Source organism: Enhydra lutris, unplaced genomic scaffold (genome assembly GCF_002288905.1).
Source record: "Enhydra lutris kenyoni isolate GAN:26980312 unplaced genomic scaffold, ASM228890v2 scaffoldscaffold22, whole genome shotgun sequence".
NCBI lineage: Eukaryota > Metazoa > Chordata > Mammalia > Carnivora > Mustelidae > Enhydra > Enhydra lutris.
This window is the reverse complement of record NW_019154106.1, coordinates 17,192,374-17,211,186: the sequence shown is the minus strand read 5'-3', so window position 1 is coordinate 17,211,186 and position 18,813 is coordinate 17,192,374. Positions and strand designations below refer to the sequence as shown.

Genomic DNA, 18,813 nt, shown 5'->3' with positions numbered 1-18,813 from the left:
CCCCCACTCTCTGCCTGCCTCTCTCCACCTCCTTGTGATCTCTATGTGTCAAATAAATAAATTAATTTTTAAAAAAGGGGGGACATCCTAAATCACTGGGAACAAGTGAATTACTCTGTGAACTGGCTGGGACAAATGAGTAGCCATATGGGATAAAGGATGGATCATACTCTGCTTGTTTGGGACAAGGTTAAACTTCTAGTGAATTGCAGACTTAAGGGCAAGAAAAAAACTAAAATATAAAAGTACTAACTGATCTTCCTAATGATGACACAAAATCTGGGAACCATAAATGGGAAGCTGGATAATTCTGACTACTTAAAATAAGTTCTATGACAAAAATAACCTTCAGTAAAGTCAAAAGACAAATGACAACCAGGAAACTCCCAGTGTAAGTTGATTTTCTGATTTAGAAGGAGTTCCTGTTGAACTGATAAGGAAAAGATCAGCAACACAATACAAAATAGGTAAAGCACATGGACAGGTCAAGAAAGGGCAACATAATACACGAGCTAAGTGTGTGAAGAGGCACACGATCTGCTTTGCATTATGAGAAATACAAATTTTAAATACCTGCATACTATTTTTCAACCTATCAGATTTGCAAATATCCAAAACATATGGTAACACATTCTGCAAGCCAGAGTTTAGGGGGAACAGGCATCCTCATAAACTGCAGGCAAGAGTATAAATTGGCATAACCCCTACCGAGGGTGACTTAGCAGCATCTACCCAAATCACAGACGTATGTGCTCTTCGTAACCACAATTCCATTTCTAGGGCTTTATCCTATAGGGATTTATCCTGTAGATAATCTGGCCCAGGTGTGAAATGACAAACTGCAACATGTTTTGTATAGGAAAGACTGAAAACTATTTTAAAATTTCCTCAGAGGAAGAATGGTTGAAAAATGACTGAGTAAAAAATGGAACCCAGAGATTCTACTTGGACAACGGAATACTAAGCAGTCATTAAAAAAGAAAGAGTAGGGGCACCTGGGTGGCTCAGTGGGTTAAGCCTCTGCCTTCGGCTCAGGTCATGATCTCAGGGTCCTGGGATCGAGCCCCGTATCGGGCTCTCTGCTTGGCAGGGAGCCTGCTTCCTCCTCTCTCTCTCTGCCTGCCTCTCTGCCTACTTGTGATCTCTGTCTGTCAAATAAATAAATAAAATCTTTAAAAAAAAAAAAAAAGAGTAAACTATATACTGGTATGTAAAGATCACCAAGATATATTATAAAGTACAGAAAGCAAAGTGCAGAAAGAGTATATAACACGGAAAATGAAAAAAAAAAAAAAAAAGACATTTGCATTTGCCTATATATACATACATACAATATCCTTGAAAAGATACACAAGAAACTGCTAATTGTAGTTGCCTCTGGGGAGAAATGGGCTGTAGCTGGGAGAAGAGCTGGGAAACTTTTCACTATTACTTTACAGTCTAACTTTTTTGAATAGTGAATATATTTCAGATTATAATTTTAAAAAGGTAAACAATACAAACAAAATAACTAGAAATAAATTGTGGCAAAGAAGATCTGGGCCAGAAATCTGGAGATGAACAAGCAAACTTGGTATTCAATAAAGGAAAAAGTAGACTGCAGTTGATTTCCAGCAGAGTTAAAGAAAAGATATTGAACATGTGGCTTATAAGCACTTAGAAAGAAAGAAATGATTGCTACTGTGGTTTCACTAAGATCAGGACATGAAAAATTAACCTCATTTTCATGGTCTGATAAGGATACCAAGACAGGTATATCGGGAAATGCCACAGACAGAGACTATCTGGATTAATTTAAGGCATCTGACAAATTCTTACAGTACCTTGCAGACAAGATTAAAAAAAAATGTGGGCTACAGTTCTGAACACCATGCCCAGGGTACTAATTCAGGAACCAAAGTCAACAAAGAGGAAGTCCACAGCAGTATCACACAAGGCCCAGTACAATGTCCTCGCTGACTGACCATTTTTGCTAGTAATCCAAAGGAAGACAGAGAAAGTGTATCTGTCAAATTAGTAGGTGATGTAAAGACTAAGAGAAAAGGATTGAATCCAAAGTTCAAAGAAACATTGAGAGGGAGGAGCTAGGAAATGCAACTGATACTACGAAGATAAAATTTAATAGAAGCAAATATAAACCCGTTTTGGTTTCTTAAACGATTCAAACTGCATAAACAGAAGGGTAGAGCCTCAATTTCTTAATAATTATCCAAGAATCTGAAGTGCCTGCACACTGAAAAGTGGCTTCAGGAAGAGCTGCTGAAACCTCAGGCTGAATTAACACTGTCCAAACCGCTGCGGTGCTACGTATGCACTGGACAGCTCCCAGCTGGAGTTTTCTACTCTGTTCTGGCCCCCAAAGTCAAAAGGGAAAGTGAACAGAACCATCAAGGACTTGGAAACCAGTCCAAGGTTTCTTGTATTTCAGTAAAAGGAATCTCAGGAAAGAAGTCTGGCCTGAGAGGAAAGATTCAAAGAGACATGGCAATTTATCTTCGAACAGCTGGAGGACCACCAGAAGAGGGGTCATTAGATCTATTCCGTCGAGATTTAGAGGTAAAACCAGGGCCACCGGGAAGAAATAACAGCCTGGGAACAAGAACAGGAGCTTATCAGTGATGGATCAGGCCATCTTATCAGATAGTGTGACCTATCATTTTATTCAAGCAGAGGCTAAGCTGCCACTTCTTAGGAATGTGCGAGTCCTTCAGTAGATAGAAAGTGAAATAAGTTGTCTAAAATGCTGTGATGGATGGCACCTGAGTGGCACAAGTGGTTAAGTGTCCAACTCTTGGTTTCAGTTCAGGTCGTGATCTCAGGGTCCTGGGATCGAGCCCTGCATCAGGCCCCATGCTTAGCCAGGAGTCTGTTTGAGAATCTCTCTCCCTCTGCCCCTCTTGCTCGTGCTGTCTCTCTCTCTTTCTCTAAGATAAATAAACAAAATCTTTAAAACCTAAAACAAAACAAAATGAAATGAAATGCTGTAATGAGCAAAACTGGGATATGGGATTGCAGACGTCCTTGGAAGCTGGGAAATGGACGATCAGACAGACACATTTGTAAATCACATACCAACCATGTCATTCACTTTGTTCCATTCAGCTCTGGATTAATAAATGAGTTTACATCACCACAGTCTTTCCTCAAGGGACACAAGGGCTTGCTCTCAGTTCCTATACTCTTCTCTTTCTCTGCTTCTCAGTTCCACTTAAACACTGAGGCTTAGGATGATGAGCTACTGTTGGTGAACTCCCCAGAAAAGAGACACCTTCATCTTTGTGTCCATCTTGGCATTGCTCCTAGCACCAAAGCTACCATGGGTCGCTGCTCAGTGTGGGTGCTCAAAACATGTCTGCTGAATTACTGATGGAGAGCTGCAGGAATGGAACTGGGGAATCAGCTGCCCAGCAAGATAACAGAAACTCCAGAGCTCCATGGGTTTCTGAGTTTGGGCTCACCAGTAAGAAATACCCCTTCCCCCAGTACCAGCTCTACCTTGGCTTACCATTACTGATTTCAGGAAGGTCGAACTTAGTGAAGTCCCACCACTGGAGCCGGTACGTAGTATTGGCAATGTTACTGGCCACAGCAGACTGTCCATCACCAATCACTGCCCCTGGTAGGGGAGAAGAAGAAGAAAGCACAGTATAGTCTTTATCCACGTTTCCCCTGCAAACATAAAACAGTATGTACTGGGATCAGCAGGAGAGGGGGAAGAGGAAGAACCATCTGCCAAGTCCCCATCTCAAAGAGAAACCAGACATATCTCAAGAACAATTCTACTGGAAACATAATTTCATTCATCAGCCCCTCCCATGATTATTTAACATTTCCTCAGTGCCAAAAATGTGGCAGGTACCGTATTATGTCCTGTCTGGTAGACTCTCAATTTAGAGACAGAGGAGTTTTCATAAAAATGCACGGTGTTGGGGGGTGGGTGAAAAATGGGAGCACAACATTAACACAGGAAAGCCACACAGAGAAGGATTTCATTCCCGGATGTCTTTGTAATAAGCAGTGGTCTTTGGGAGAAAGCATCTCCTCCTTTGTACATGACCTTCTTCCTAATAAAACATCTCAAAAGGAGGCTTCCTCCAGGGAAGAGGCAGCCAGTATATAGCTGATTGGATCGTTAGAGATGGTGAAGAACAAACGAATTCATATTCGTTAATTTCTTCTGGACCCCTGGTATGTAACACAGCAGAAATTTATGAGTCTGGCTTTTCAGTATCTGAATATTTTTATTAAGGCAGTATTTTACAAACCCCTCCCCGCCCCGCCCCATGAGAACTTCCTTGAATCTGGATTCAGTTGAAACATCTCACAGTTTAACTTTCCCTGAGATATACACTTCTGTATGACATTTTTTTCCTTGGTAACCAATTAAATAAAAAATGGATTTTTTTTAACAGGGTGACACTTTAATTTGCAGTTGTATTTCATTTACATGAACATGTCATTTCCTCCTCCTCCTTCCGAGGTGCATTTCATACACAACCACCCTTTTGATCAGACAGAGCCAAACCCTCTTGGGAGAATAGAAGACTTGCATGCTAGGCAACCTAAATGGTATTCTCTGCTGCAAATCACCTCCTACTTTAAGAAACTGAACTTGTTAGAACTTAGTAGCCTTGGAACAATGGACAATTTTATACCTAGATTCTTCAGTATCATTACCTTCCTCCTTGGCATATCACTGCAAAAGGGTCCTGTCATCTGTCCCCCCATCCCCCTTTTGGTGAGCTGCCTTTATTGTTCTGCCATTCCAGATCTTTCCCTATTCTCTCCTCAAATGGTCAAGAGGTTGTTCAGGGAGAAAATGTTCTCCATATAAGCCAGAAAAGTACTCTTCTCTCTTTTCTCTAGTTGCAGCAAGCTACTACATGAGAAGACTCTCTTCACCATCAGTTTATTATTGTAGTGTCCTCGTCCCAGTTTCTGTTTGTAAAGAAAGGTAAAAACAGTTTATTTCCAAGATGATAATAATACTGCTACATTATATATTCTCAATATGGGTAATATTGCCCCCATGGGGGCAAAAACTGTTCATGGGGAAATCTTAGTGCAATCACTAGCTCGCCTCAAATATACTATAGTAGTACATGATAGATACACAGCCTATCTGTAATATTAAAATTCCATGGGGGGGTGATTAGGTAAATACTGTCTATTAAATCTCCTTAGGAGGGTAATACTTAAGTGAAGGTTGAGGAATACTGTTTTAGATAAACCAATACCCCCACCACAATTTATTCTTTAAAATCTTACAGATTCAAAGACAGAGACCCAAATGGTCATGATCTCCCTGAAGGCCTGAGAAAGACAGCCCAGCGACCTCAAACTCCTACTGAGGACCTGTGCATATCACTCAAATGAGGTAAATAAATATATGTCCTTAATAAGTTTAATCTTTATGGAATATTCTATAATAATTACACCTGACTTGGGAACTTTGCTGAACTTCTTCTGGGTCATGAGGAGGGTAAGCTTCATTTAGGACTTTCTTAACAGAGGACTTTTTGATTTTTTTGGTGGCGGGGGGGGGAGGACTTTTGATTTTTTAGGCCCCCTTAATAATGAAAATCATTTTTTAGTTCTAAGGTCGACCACTTCCCTAGAAAGAATTACTCAGTTTCACCCTGGTCCAGGCTCAATATCATTGAGCTTATGAACTGTCCCCCTGTCTTGTTTATCTAGACAGTTGACATCTCCCTCTGACCACCAGTCCTTCTCGCACCACTGTAGTTCCTTATCACGTCCTCCAACTTTTAACAGAAAAGCATAAAACACAAAGTAATAGAAGATAAGCTGATTTCTCAGTAGATGATGAATGAAACGTTAGCTGCTAAAAGAGTAGGAAATAAACTGAAGAAACAAACTCCGTATTCTAGGATCTTAAAATCTGGAGGGGAGGGTGGGAGCTACCATCAGGCAAACAGTTAAGGAAAATAACAGCTGCTTTAAGAGTGCTGTGGATCTGCGATGGGGAACATGATTACGACTCCAAGCCCAGCTCCAGAAGCTCCTGTACCATCCATGCCTCCAGAAATGTCTTCTGGAGAACAGCTGTGCAATGTCATAAACATGGATGGGTAGCACTGTGTGAAAGGGACTGGGGAGGTGTTCTCCGCCAACGGTGCCAGAGCGCTGAGGAGAAATGGTGCCTGGCACCAGGGAGTCAATTTTCAGTGTCGTGTAAACACAGATTAGGAAGCAAAAAATGCCAGCAACAGATTAGCGTACTGTCACCAGGTTTTCTTCTGTAAGGGCTGCAAGCCAGGTGAGCCTGTCTCTCGGAAACATCAGGAAGAAAAAGTACCACCCTATTAAAAAGCCCCAACCATTGAGTAGGCCTCTGGCCACTAAGCTGAAGGTATAGGAAATGTGCCAGAATGAGTTAATGGACTAAGCTACGAAGTATTTACATAGGAGGCACTTAGCCTCGAAGCCAAATCCTAAGGGACAGCTGAGAGATTTCTGAGACCTCAAGGTTTTCTCAGTAATAACAGGATGGAACAAGCTAGACTCACGGTTTCTCAACCTCCACTACTGATATTTGGGGCCGGAAAATTCTTTGTTTAGAGTGTGGAGCTGGTCTTGGGCTTTTGGAGGACGTTTAGCAAAATTCCTGCCCTCTGGCCACTAGATGCCAACGGCACCCTACCCCCTCACCCAATTGTGACAACCAAAATTATCTCCGAACATTGCCAAATGTTCCCCGGGGACCAAAATCATCCCTAGTTAGAAAACTCCAAGCTAAATAAATATAGCCTACATTGTAACTCTAAGATAGGCGCTCTGAGGAAGTACCACTACTAGAATGCTAACAGCCACTGCTAACAGCATGCAAACTCTTAGTGTTACTGATTTTGGAAAGAAACTAATCAAAGGCATACCATTATACAAATATTCCCTTAGCAAATTTAGTTTCCCTTTTCTGTCATGGATTAGAGGCTAGCTTGAACTGGGGTATGGCTTGTAGTTTGTTTTTGGTATGGTGTCTGAGAATACAGTCTTCAGGATCAGATGGACCTCATTTTGATACTTCTTCCTAGTACCTACTATAGTGTGACTGTGTTAATATCTCTGAACCTCAGTTTTCTCATCTGTAAAAAGGGTATAATACTAACAACTACAGGGGCATCTGGGTGGCTCAGACAGTTGAGCGTCCAACTCTTTATTTCAGATCAGGTCATGATCTCAGGGTGGTGAAACTGACCCAAATGTTGGGCTCTGTACTCAGTATGGAATCTGCTTGAGAGTCTCTCTCTCCCTCTGCTTGCTCTCTCTCTCTCAAATAAAACCTTTAAAAAAACAGTAATACCTACAATTTATAGGGTCATTGGGAGAACTTACCAAAACAGTAAACGTAAAGTGATGGCAAATCGTAAGTGTCTAATAAATGACTACTGTTAAAATTAATCATTTATTTCAAAGATTTTTTTTTTTTTTAATTTAACAGAGAGAGAGATCACAAGTAGGCAGAGAGGCAGACAGAAAGGGGGAAGTAGGCTCCTCGCCGAGCAGAGAACCCGATGCGGGGCTCAATCCCAGGTCCCCGAGATCATGACCTGAGCCAAAGGCAGAGGCTCAACCCACTGGGCCACCCAGGTGCCCCTAATCATTTATTTCAATCTCTGTATGCTTTTCTTCTACAGGTATAGCTCTGTAATCAACAAGTCATAGAGAAAGTTCCTTTTATAAGAGACTGGTACAAATTATGTGCCAGGGCCAAGAGACAGATGCATTTAATTTTAGAATTAAGGTCAAATGTCAAGGCCCTGGACTCTTTAGTAATTTTCTCCTTGAAAAACAGCCGAGGGCAAGACCCATAACATTCTGGGCCACAAAAACCACTATAACACATTTAAAAGAATAGAAATCATACAAAGTATGCTGTCAGACAACAGGGAATTAGCCTAGAAATTAGTAGCAAGAAAAAATAACTGGAAAATCCCCAAATACTTGGAGAACACACTTTAAGTAACACATGGCTCAAAGAAGACATCTCAAGAAAAAATTTAAAATATTTTGAACTAAATGAAGATGGAAAATACAACTTACTAAAATTTGTTGGATGCAATAAAAGCAGTGTTTAGAAGGAAATGTACTGCACTGAATGTATCTATTAGAAAAAGAAGAAAGATCTAAAATCAATAATTTAAGCTTCCACCTTAGGAAATAAGAAAAAGAAGAGCAAATCAAATTCAATGTAAGAAGTAAAAATAAAAAATTAGAGAAGAAATCAATGAAACTGAAAACAGGAAATCAATAGAAAAAAAGTAATAAAACCAAAGCCAGTTCTTTAGAAGGATCAATATAATTGATAAACCTCTAGCCAAGCTAACTGAAGAAAAAAGAGAAAAGACACAAGTTATCAATATAAGAAACAAAAGAGGGGCCATCACTACTGATGTGTGGACACTAAAAGGATAATAAAAGACTACTACGAACAATCTGATAACCTAGAAGAAATGGACCAATTCCTTGAAAGATACAGTCTCCCAAACTTACACAGGAAGTAACAGATAACCTGAATAAGCCTATATCTATTAAGTTGAATTAACCATTAACAACCTCCCAGAACAGGGGGTGCCTAGGTGGCTCAGTTGGTGAAGCATCTGACTCTTGATTTCGGCCCATGTCATGATCTCAGGGTCCTGCATCAGGCTCTGTACTCAGTAGGCAGTCTGCTTGAAATTCTCTTTTCCTCTCCCTCTCTCCCTCTGACTCCTCCCCCACAAAAATAAATAAATACTTAAAAAACAAAAACAAAAGCAAACTTCCCCAAATATAAAGCACCAGGCCCAAGTGGGTTTGCTAGTAAATTCTATCAAACATCTAAGGAAGAAATTACATCAAATGTCTACAATTTCTTACAGAAAACACAAGTGGGACTACTTTCTAACTTACTTTATAAGGCCAGTATTGTCCCAATAGCAAGACCAAGACCAAGACAGTGAAGAAAGGAAAATTATAAACTAATTGTCTCAGAAGCAAAAATCCTCAACAAAATATTACCAAGTCTAACCCAGTAATATCTTTTAAAAATTATATCCTATGACCAAGTGGGATTTAGCCTAGGTATACAGGGCTGGTTCAACATTTGAAAATCAATAAATATAATCCAGTACCTCAGTGAGACAAAGAAGAAAAATCACGTAATCATACCAATAGATGCAAAAAAAGCATGTGACAAAATCCAATATCTACTGATGATAAACACTATCAGGAAACTAGGAAGAGAAGAGAACTATCTCAACTGGACAGAAAATATCTATAAAAACCCTACAGTTAATGTCATACTTAATGATTAGAAACTATATATTTTTCCCCTAAGACTGATAACAAGCAAGGATGTTTCCTCTCACTACTCCTTATTTACTGTAAATCCTACCTAATGCAATAAAAAAGAAAAGTAAGTAAGAGGAAGAAACAAAACTTTGAGAGGAAGAAATAAAACCGTCTTTGTTCGCAGATGACATGATTGTCTATGTAGAATATCCCAAAGAACAGTAAAAGTTATTCTTGGAACTATTTGGCAATTATATCAAGACTGCAGGATACAAGAAGTCAATAGCTTTCCTATATACCAGCAATGAACAAATGAATAACCGGAACTGGAATTAAAAGTTAAAAATAAAATGTCATTTACATTAGACCAAAGCTCAGGTCATTGATCCCAGAGTTCTGGGAGAGAGAGAGAGAGAGAAAGAAAAATATTTAGGTATAAATCTAATAAAATACGTATATGAGCTATACAATGAAAACTATAAAACTTCAATGAAAGCAATCACAAAAGATTTCCAATATTTACTGTTAAGATGTCAATTCTTCCCAACTGGATCTTTAGATTAAATGCAATCCCAATCAAAATCCCTGAACATTACTTTATGAATACTGACAAATTCTAAAATTTATCTAGAAACGGAAAAGATTCAGAACAGCCAACACAGTGTGCAAGGAAAGAACAAAGTTGGAGGACTGACACTACCCGACTTCAAGACTTACTTCAAAGCTACAGTAATGAAGATGGTGTGGCACTGGCAAAAGAACAGGCAAACAGATCAATGGAGTGAACAAAAAGCCCAGAAACAAACCCAAACAAATACAGTCAACTGATCTTTGACAAAGGCGCATCAGCAATTAATAGAGGAAGACAGTCTTTTCAACAAATGGTGCTGAAACAACTGCATGTCCACATGCAAAAATATGAATCTAGAACAAACCTTGTACTTTTCACAACAATGAGCTCAAATTGGATCACAGACCTGGATGTAAAACACAAAACTGTAACATTCTTAGAAGATAATATAAGAGAAAATCTAGGTGATCTTGGGTTTGGTAAAGACTTTTCTTGGGCACCTGGGTGGCTCAGTCATTTAAGTGGCTACCTTTGGCTCAGGTCATTGATCCCAGAGTTCTGGGATCCTCCCTGCTCAGCGGACAGCCTGTTTCTCCCTCTATGTCTCTGTCAAATAAATCAATAAAATCTTAAAAAAAAAAGAAAAAAAGAAAAACAGAAAAAAAAAAAAGACTTTTCTACCAAAAGCACAATCTATGAAAGAAAAAATGGACAAAGTTAACTTCATTAAAATTAAAAGCTTCTGCTTGGTGAAAGAAACTATGAAAAGAGAATGAAAAGCCGAGCCACAGACTGGTAGAAAAACCTTTACAAAACATTTATCTAGGGGCACCTGGGTGGCTTAGTCATTGAGCATCTGCTTTCAGCTCAGATCATGATCCCAGGGTCCTGGGATCGAGCCCCACATCAGGCTCCCTGCTCAGCGGGAAGCCTGCTTCTCCCTCTCCCATTCCCCCTGCTGTATTCCCTCTCTTGCTGTGTGTGTGTGTCTCTCTCTGTCAAATAAATAAATAAAATCTTTTAAAAAATATATCTAATAAAGGACTGGTGTCTAAAATATACAAAGAACACTTAAAACTCAACAATAACAAAATGTGACTTGAATACTGGCAAAAAATCAGAACCGACTCCTTACCAAAGAAGATACACAGATAGTAAAAAAGCATATGAAAAGATGTTCAACATCATTTCTCATTAGGGAACTGCAAAATAAAGTAACAATGAGAAACTACTACACACTTACTAGAACAGCTAAAATGCAAAATATTGATCACACTGAACGGTGAAGAGGACGCAGAACAACAGGAACGCTCATTTCTCGCTGGTGGGAACACAAAGGTACAGGGACTTCGGAAGACAGTTTGGCAATTTCTTTGCAAAACTAAACATACTCTTAGTGGTATGATCCAGCAATCATGTTCCTGGTATTTACTCAAGTCAGCTGAAAGCATATGTCACACGAAAAACCTACACACAGATATTTATAGCAGCTTTATTCATAACTGCCAAAACTTAGAAGCCACCGAGATGTCCTTTGATAGGAGAATAGATAAATAAACTGTGGTACAACCATACAGTGGAGTATTATTCAGCTCTAAAAAGAAACAAGCTATCAAGCCACAAAAAGACATGGAGGAAATTTAAGTAAAAGAAGCAAAAATCTATATATGGTGTGAATCTAACTATATCACTCTGGAAAGTCAAAAACTATGTACAAAGTAAAAAGATCAGGGGTTGCCAGCGGTTTGGTGGGGAGAGAGGGAAGTACAGTTGTAGCACCAAAAGAGATGTTTGCGGATTGTGAAACTATTATTCTGTAGGATACTATGATGGTGGATACATGTCATCATACATTTGCCAAAACCCACAGAACTTAACAATATTAAGTGTGAAACTTAATGTTGGACTTGGAGTGATAACGGTGTGTCAGTGTTGGTTCGTGGACTGTACATAACAAATGTACCACTTTAGAGGCGTCTGGGTGGCTCAGTCGTTAAGTGGCTGCCTTCGGCTCAGGTCATGATCCCAGGGTCCTGGGATCAAGCCCCCATTGGGTTCCTTGCTCAGCGGGAAGCCTGCTTCTCCCTTTCCCACTCCCCCTATTTGTGTTCCTTCTCTCGCTGTGTCTCTGTCAAATAAATAAATAAAATTTTTAAAACAAAAACAAAAACAAATGTACCATTTTGGAGAAGGATGGTGATGGGGGGCGGTGCTTACGAGTAGGGTATGTGTGTAGGAGGAGATATACGGGAACTCCTGTACTTTCCGCTCAATTTTTTGTAGACCTAAGACAGCTCTTTAAAAAAAAAAAAAAAAAAGGTTATTAATTAAAAAACAAAAACAGAGAGAAAGACATAAAGAGCCCCTAGACTTTCACTCATGTTCTAGGAGACAGTGGAAAGAGCAGGGGTCTATGAGGATACTGGCAGTCACAGCAGTTCACTCTCTATCATATGACCACAGAGCTTATCCCCTGGAGCCTCAGAGCAAAAGAGAAAATAAGGATGAGTCTCACAAGAGATAAAACATAGGGAAAAAGAAACTTCTATCCAGTGATCCTGGCCAACTATCAGAGAACAGCAAAACCAAGCTGCCAAGTCTCACTCTCTCAGTCAGGTCTTCAACTTGTAGGCTGGAAGTCTGGAGAATGTGTCTAGGGATAAAATCTTAATAATCATGACAGTCATGTGGTAGGTGAGCTCTGCCAAACCCGATAGCCTGCATGCCTCCCTCTGCCTCTGCTTCTCTGACTCCCCTGATCTGTTGCTTGGAAAGGAGAATTAGAAACCTTTTTTTTCAAAAACAGCTTTTAGCCTCTCTCCAAGATCTGTTCTAGAAGCAGGAAAGTGAAGAGTATGATTCAACAGTACAGTGAAAATATGGAACAATGGGAATCATTAGCAAATGTATCAGAGAAGCTAATTTGGGAGGGTAAAAAAGGGCAAGTTACAAAGAAAGAAACGATTAAATTATATTTCAGTCCTATAAAATTGTTCCATTTGAGGCTGCCTAATTCAGAATGGCCATCTCTGACTGTGCTGCTACTGGGAAGACAGAGTAAGAATGGGGCTAGGGACCAAAGACTCACCAGCCTGGAAACACAATTACTATCCTTCTGCTTAGTTGTGATATGAAGTCAAGAAGCAGCTTGCTAATTGGTCAAAAGAACAACAACCACAAACTCCAGGGCAGGTCCAACAGAACAATTTATCAACTTTTCAAAATTCTTTTTAGAAAGCCAGTCACAAAAGACCATTTATTTTATGATTCCATTTACGAAATGTCTAGAATAGGCAAAGCTATAGAGACAAAAAGTAGATTAGCGGTTGCCTAGGGCTGGAGGAGGCAGGGAAAGGGAAGGAGAAGGGAGAAGTGACTGCTAATGCGTATGGGAATGTGATAAAAATGTTCTGAAATCTACAGATAGTGGCAATGGTTGCAGAACTCTGTGAATATATTAAAAACCACTGAACTTTAAATAGGTGAACGAATGGTATGTGAGTTATATCTCAATAAGGCTTTTTTTTTTTTTTTAAGATTTTAAAAACTTTTTATTTGTCAGAGAGAAAGAAAGTGCAGCAGGCAGAGGGAAAAGCAGGCTCCCCACTGAGCAAGGAGCCCACTGTGGAACTAAATTCCCAGGACCCCAGGATCAGGACCAGAGCTGCAGAAGCCTAACCGACTGAGCCACCCAGGTGTCCCCCTCAATAAGGCTATTATTAAAAAATACTATTCTGTAAAAGTTTTGGTGAATCTGAGAAGCAAAATATAGCAATCTATTTCCCTTTGCATTTCTTTAATAATTTCAAGTACTGGTAAGTATCTTTTGTTTACCAGCTCCCTGTATTTTTTTAGTATGTACTATGCATACCCACATCTTACATGCATTTTTATGTTTGGTTAAGGTTTTTCTTGCAGACTGTCTAAGCTCTTTGTAAATTAATAAACTGGTTTTTGTCTATGAAAAATAATTCTTAGAGCAGGACAACATGGCATTATTTGGACATAAAAAGCACTCTTCCTCTCTAAATATATACTGAATGGCATCCTAGGAAGAACACTTTTTCTTCTTTCCAGAAAGCTTCATTCAAATGCAGTCTTTAAATCTGCTTTAAGAAGGAAATATAACTAAGCACTTTGTCATACTCACTTTGTCGACTTATTCACCATTTAAAAAAAATTTCATCTAAGACCACAGTCAATTATTCTATAGCCTGGGGACTTGGAAAGATAACAAGACTTCCTTCAAGGGCAGAAGTTTCTTTTATTCCCATTTACAGTTTTGACACTAAAGAAAATGACCAAACTATATATAGTTTGTTTTAAGATAAAAGCTTTATGAGATGTAATCCAAAGACTGCACAATTTACCTACTTAAAGTATACCATGCAAGGGGTTTTAGTATATTCATGCCAATGCACAACCATTATCAAAACCAATTTTTTACAATGACTATCACTATCACTACTATGTGATTTCAGGACATTTTCATCCTCCTCCTCCTCCCTCAGTACCTTACCCATTAGCGGTCACTCCCCTCCCCTCTGACCCACTCTCTCCCTCTGAGGCCGAGGAAACCACTAATTTATTTTCTGTCCCTGTAGTTTTGCCTTCCCTGGACATTTCACCTAAATAGAAACATACAACAAGTGACAATGTCTGGCTTCTTTCATTTAGCACCCTGTTTACAAAGTTCATCCATGCCGTATGTAGCATGTATCAGCACTTCATCCTTTTTTCTGGCCAAGGCATGTTCCACTGTGTAACAGTTTTTATTTATAGCAAACACACTGCATGGAACGTAGCAATTGTAAAACTGTCTGAGGGAAACAACTATTTCCTGTGGAAGGAAAAAGTACGTGGGTTTTTTTTTTTACGTGGGTTTTTTTTTTTTCCTGCTTAACAATTTTATTTATTTGAGAGAGGGAGGGAGGAAGGGAGAGGGGGAGAGAGGGAAAGAAAATCAGTGGAGGGAAAGGCAGAGGCAAAGGGAGAAACAGGCTCCCCGATGAGCAGGGTGGACATGGGGCTCGATCCAAGCACCTGGGGATCATGACCTGGGCTGAAGGGAGACACTTAACCAACTGAGCCACCCATGCGCCCCATAAAGTAGGGTTGTTTTTTTTTTTTTAAGATTTTATTTATTTATTCGACAGAGGGATAGATCACAAGTGGGCAGAGAGGCAGTCAGAGAGAGAGGAGGAAGCAGGCTCCCTGCTGAGCAGAGAGCCCAATGTGGGGCTCGATCCCAGGACCCTGGGACCATGACCTGAGCCAAAGGCAGAGGCTTTAACCCACTGAGCCACCCAGGCGCCCATAAAGTAGGTTTTTAAAGAGGTTTTAAATTCTGAGAATATTACCTATAGCTAAAACTAAGTCTTCACTTTTTTCCTGAGGCTAAAATAAAAGATAAGAGGAGTATCAGGGGACATCATTTTCTGTAAAAACAAAAATAAAAACAAGAACGGGTATCATGTAGATGTCTATAACTCTGACATAGGAAATTCTGAGTAAGGTATGTGGTCTATCAGATTTATGCGTTTAGTAACTGCTCTAACTGGTCACTTAAACTGATCAAATCATATACAATATAAATTTGAAATGTATTTAACATAAACGAAAGGGTAAACATTTTACAGATACAGATATCAATGACTATACATGCTCTTAGCAGGAACTGGGCCCCTAAATCAACAATTTTACGGTCCAATAAAGTCCTGAAGGCTCTAAAAGCTCCTGCTCCTAATAACAAGGGTAGCAGTAGTCTACACACAAATCCTGAACTTTAGGGGCAAATCCGAAAAAGATAAGGCAATGCCTTATTGTTGAGGTCAAAGGCCTTGGACGAAGCCAACAAAACTACAAATCATAATCTGAGAACTCAACAAGGAAATTAGCAAGGCCTGGAATACAGAAGGAAGGGAAAAGAAATTGCTATGAACTATTTCTACATATCGTCACAGCTTCATCAAAAATTTTCTCAAAATAACAATTCGAACCAGAATTATGTGAGCACATATAACATGCCAGGAGAGGAAGAGGTATTAATCTTATATTCATGCAGGCCAGAGCAATGGATATAGCCTTCCTTTCCAGAGCAAGTAGTATAAAAAACGTGGTATTAATTTCTTAAAAAACTGTGACAAAAAGCATGTAACATAAATTTACCATCTTAACTATTTTTAACTGGTTCAGTAGTGTTTAGTAGTTTAACTAGTTCAGCAGCATTAAGTATATTTGCACTGTTGTGAAACAAATCTCCGAAACTTTTTCATCTTGCAAATATGAAATTCTATACCTATTAAACAACTCCCCTTTCCACCACCTCCCCTCTCCCGGGCCCCCAGTAACCAAAATTCTACTTTGTTCCTATGAATTCTTCTACTTTAGAAACCTGTGTGAGTGGAAGCATGCAGTAACAGCGTTAGTTTTTAGCATGCGCTTGAAAATAGAGATAGAGAACTAGATAGCATGCATCCAAAGTCATCCACAGACAAGGTGTGAAATCAGGATCCTACTCAAATCTACAGGAAGCAGTTAGTCTGATGGGAGACGGTAATGACCTCTAGGCTGGGCGTGGCCATTTTCCCGTAAGCCACTTGGAGGGGTCAAACAGATCACAGGGCTCATGCCACAAGACCCAGTGTCATTCAGAAAAGCTGAATTTAGCTTTTGCCATAAGTATCCTTATGCCACAAGGATACTCTGCTTTCTAATCCAGGGATCACCAATGATTCGATCACACTGCCTTGATGGTACCAGTGTCATCTGGAGCTCAGCGGCGTATTCCACCCTAAGGCAAAGAGAGTAAGCTGCTCTTCCCCAGGTCTTCATCCCTTCCTCCCAACGTATTAAAACTCTGGATTCATCCTGACCGTTGGAAGGGCAACTAGTACCTCCTAGCTCTCTGATGAGATGCTAAGGTGCTAAGATGAGCTAAGATGCTCCTGTGTGGGGAGATGAAGAGGCTGAGGCCCATTTTCATCACCATTCTGTAGACCTGCCCTTCTTCAATATATATGTCCTAGTGAAGCAATTACCTAACCCTTACACTAATGATGTGATTGGGACAAGTAATTATGAAAGCAGAACATCCCTTTTCAAAGAAATAAATATCATTACCTTTCTTCCACCCACAAACATTATTTTTTTTTAAGATTTTATTTATTTATTTGACAGAGAGAAACCACAAGTAGATGGAGAGGCAGACAGAGAGAGAGAGAGGGAAGCAGACTCCCAGCCGAGCAGAGAGCCCGATGCGGGACTTGATCCCAGGACCCTGAGATCACGACCGAGCTGAAGGCAGCGGCCCAACCCACTGAGCCACCCAGGTGCCCAACCCACAAACATTATTTAAGACAAAAACAAATAAGCTCACAAGAACAAATGCTACTAAAAGATTATCAGGAACAACATTCTGAAACCCACAGAGTTTAGGAGGAAAAACCCCCAAGAGCCCCCAAACAAAACCAAAGTTAAAAACCCAGCATTCACTCCCAGCAGGCAGGATTTCCTCAAAGCCTCTACCTCTGGCGGAAGACATACAGGGGGATGAGAGCAGTAAGAATTACTCTGCCTCCTTCCACATTCCCCACAACCTGGCCTTCGCTACAGGACCCCACCACCTCTGCTGCTAGGAGGACACTGGCTTAGGCAGGTCCCTGAGAGAAGGCAGGAAAGAAGTCGGGAGGCTGTCATCCTCTCACTATTGCACAATGGAGCTGCTCCAGGGGTTGCTCGGCAGCAAGAAGATGGGCAGAGAGAGGGGGGCGGGTGGGAGAAGGACTGAGGGAGAAAGAGGTGAGAGAGAGAACGAGGAACAGAGCGTATGACTGACTCAAACACTGAACGGCTCTCACCAATCACTTGTCTTAAACTGCTGGGACTCCTGCAGCTTTTACTGTTTGGTGGAAGCACAAGGGAGCAGAACTGGACCAGAGGGTCCTGGGCTTGTCAGCAGCAGGAGGGAAACGACCTTTAATGCTGCAAAGAGGATGCAGATTTCAAAAGCCTAAAATCTGCAATGAAGGGAAATGGAAATGTGCTGAACGTGGGTTTGACTGGCAGCTTTCCTCATCTGTCGATCACAGGGTAATAAACACTGGGAGATGGCAGAAATGAAGATAAATGCTTTCAGCAGCACCATTCCCCACCCTCCCCTCCTCTTCCGCCCCCACTCAGCACATGACAAGAGTTAAAGCAAGAAAATAAATCAGCTTCTTAACCAACTCTTTTGTTAAAACTTTCCTTACAGGCCACCTACACGTGAATTATTGCTCTATGAGCCTACATTCTCATTAGGGAGCCCAGTTTGTAAAGGGTGAAAAGCTCCTGTCAAATCACACCTGTACACTTTAGGGTACACCATTACCCAGCTGAGTCAGTCCAGGCCAACATGTAAGGAGGAGGCCAGGGCTGCGCCCTGAGGGGAAGGCACCCCTTCGCCCCCCACCCCAGGTGAGGTTCTCTAATCCAAAGCCTAGCTCACGCAGTTTAGAGAAGACTCTGGAGCGCCAAGGATAGCACGTCACTTCTCCGAAACCACTGCCACATCACTACTGAGCCAGGGACAGAAAGGCTAAGCTCGGAGGGCTAAGAAAGAAGGCTCTGGGGCTTGGCGGTCAAAGGTAAAGTCAATGAGAAAGTTGACTACAGAGTAGAATATGCAGTCCTGAGCATCGGCTTCACATTCACTCCGGAATGAAAGCAATCTTTAAAAGGTGGACAATCTTACAGGTTTCCCACGAGTAGGTCCAAAGGAAGTATAGTGTATTTTGGGACTTGTGACACTGAAATAAAGCATCCGGCCAACCTGGTTTTTGTAAGGAGACCTGGGTTGTTTGTTTTTTTTTTTTTTTTTTTTAAGATTTTATTTATTTATTTGACAGAGATCACAGGTAGGCAGAGAAGCAGGCAGAGAGAGAGCAGGAAGCAGGCTCCCCACTGAG

General features: G+C 40.6%; 1 protein-coding gene across 6 annotated transcripts in view; it reads right to left on the bottom strand.

Moving 5' to 3' along the window:
• The window catches only part of LOC111149427 (autophagy and beclin 1 regulator 1), a 176,429-nt gene that overhangs the window by 38,128 nt on the left and 119,488 nt on the right, over nucleotides 1–18,813 (bottom strand). For all 6 annotated transcript variants that reach the window (XM_022506469.1, XM_022506472.1, XM_022506470.1 and 3 more), the window contains one exon: nucleotides 3,506–3,616. In XM_022506469.1, coding sequence (XP_022362177.1) covers nucleotides 3,506–3,616 — 111 coding nt within the window. The remainder of the gene's footprint in view (nucleotides 1–3,505; nucleotides 3,617–18,813) is intronic.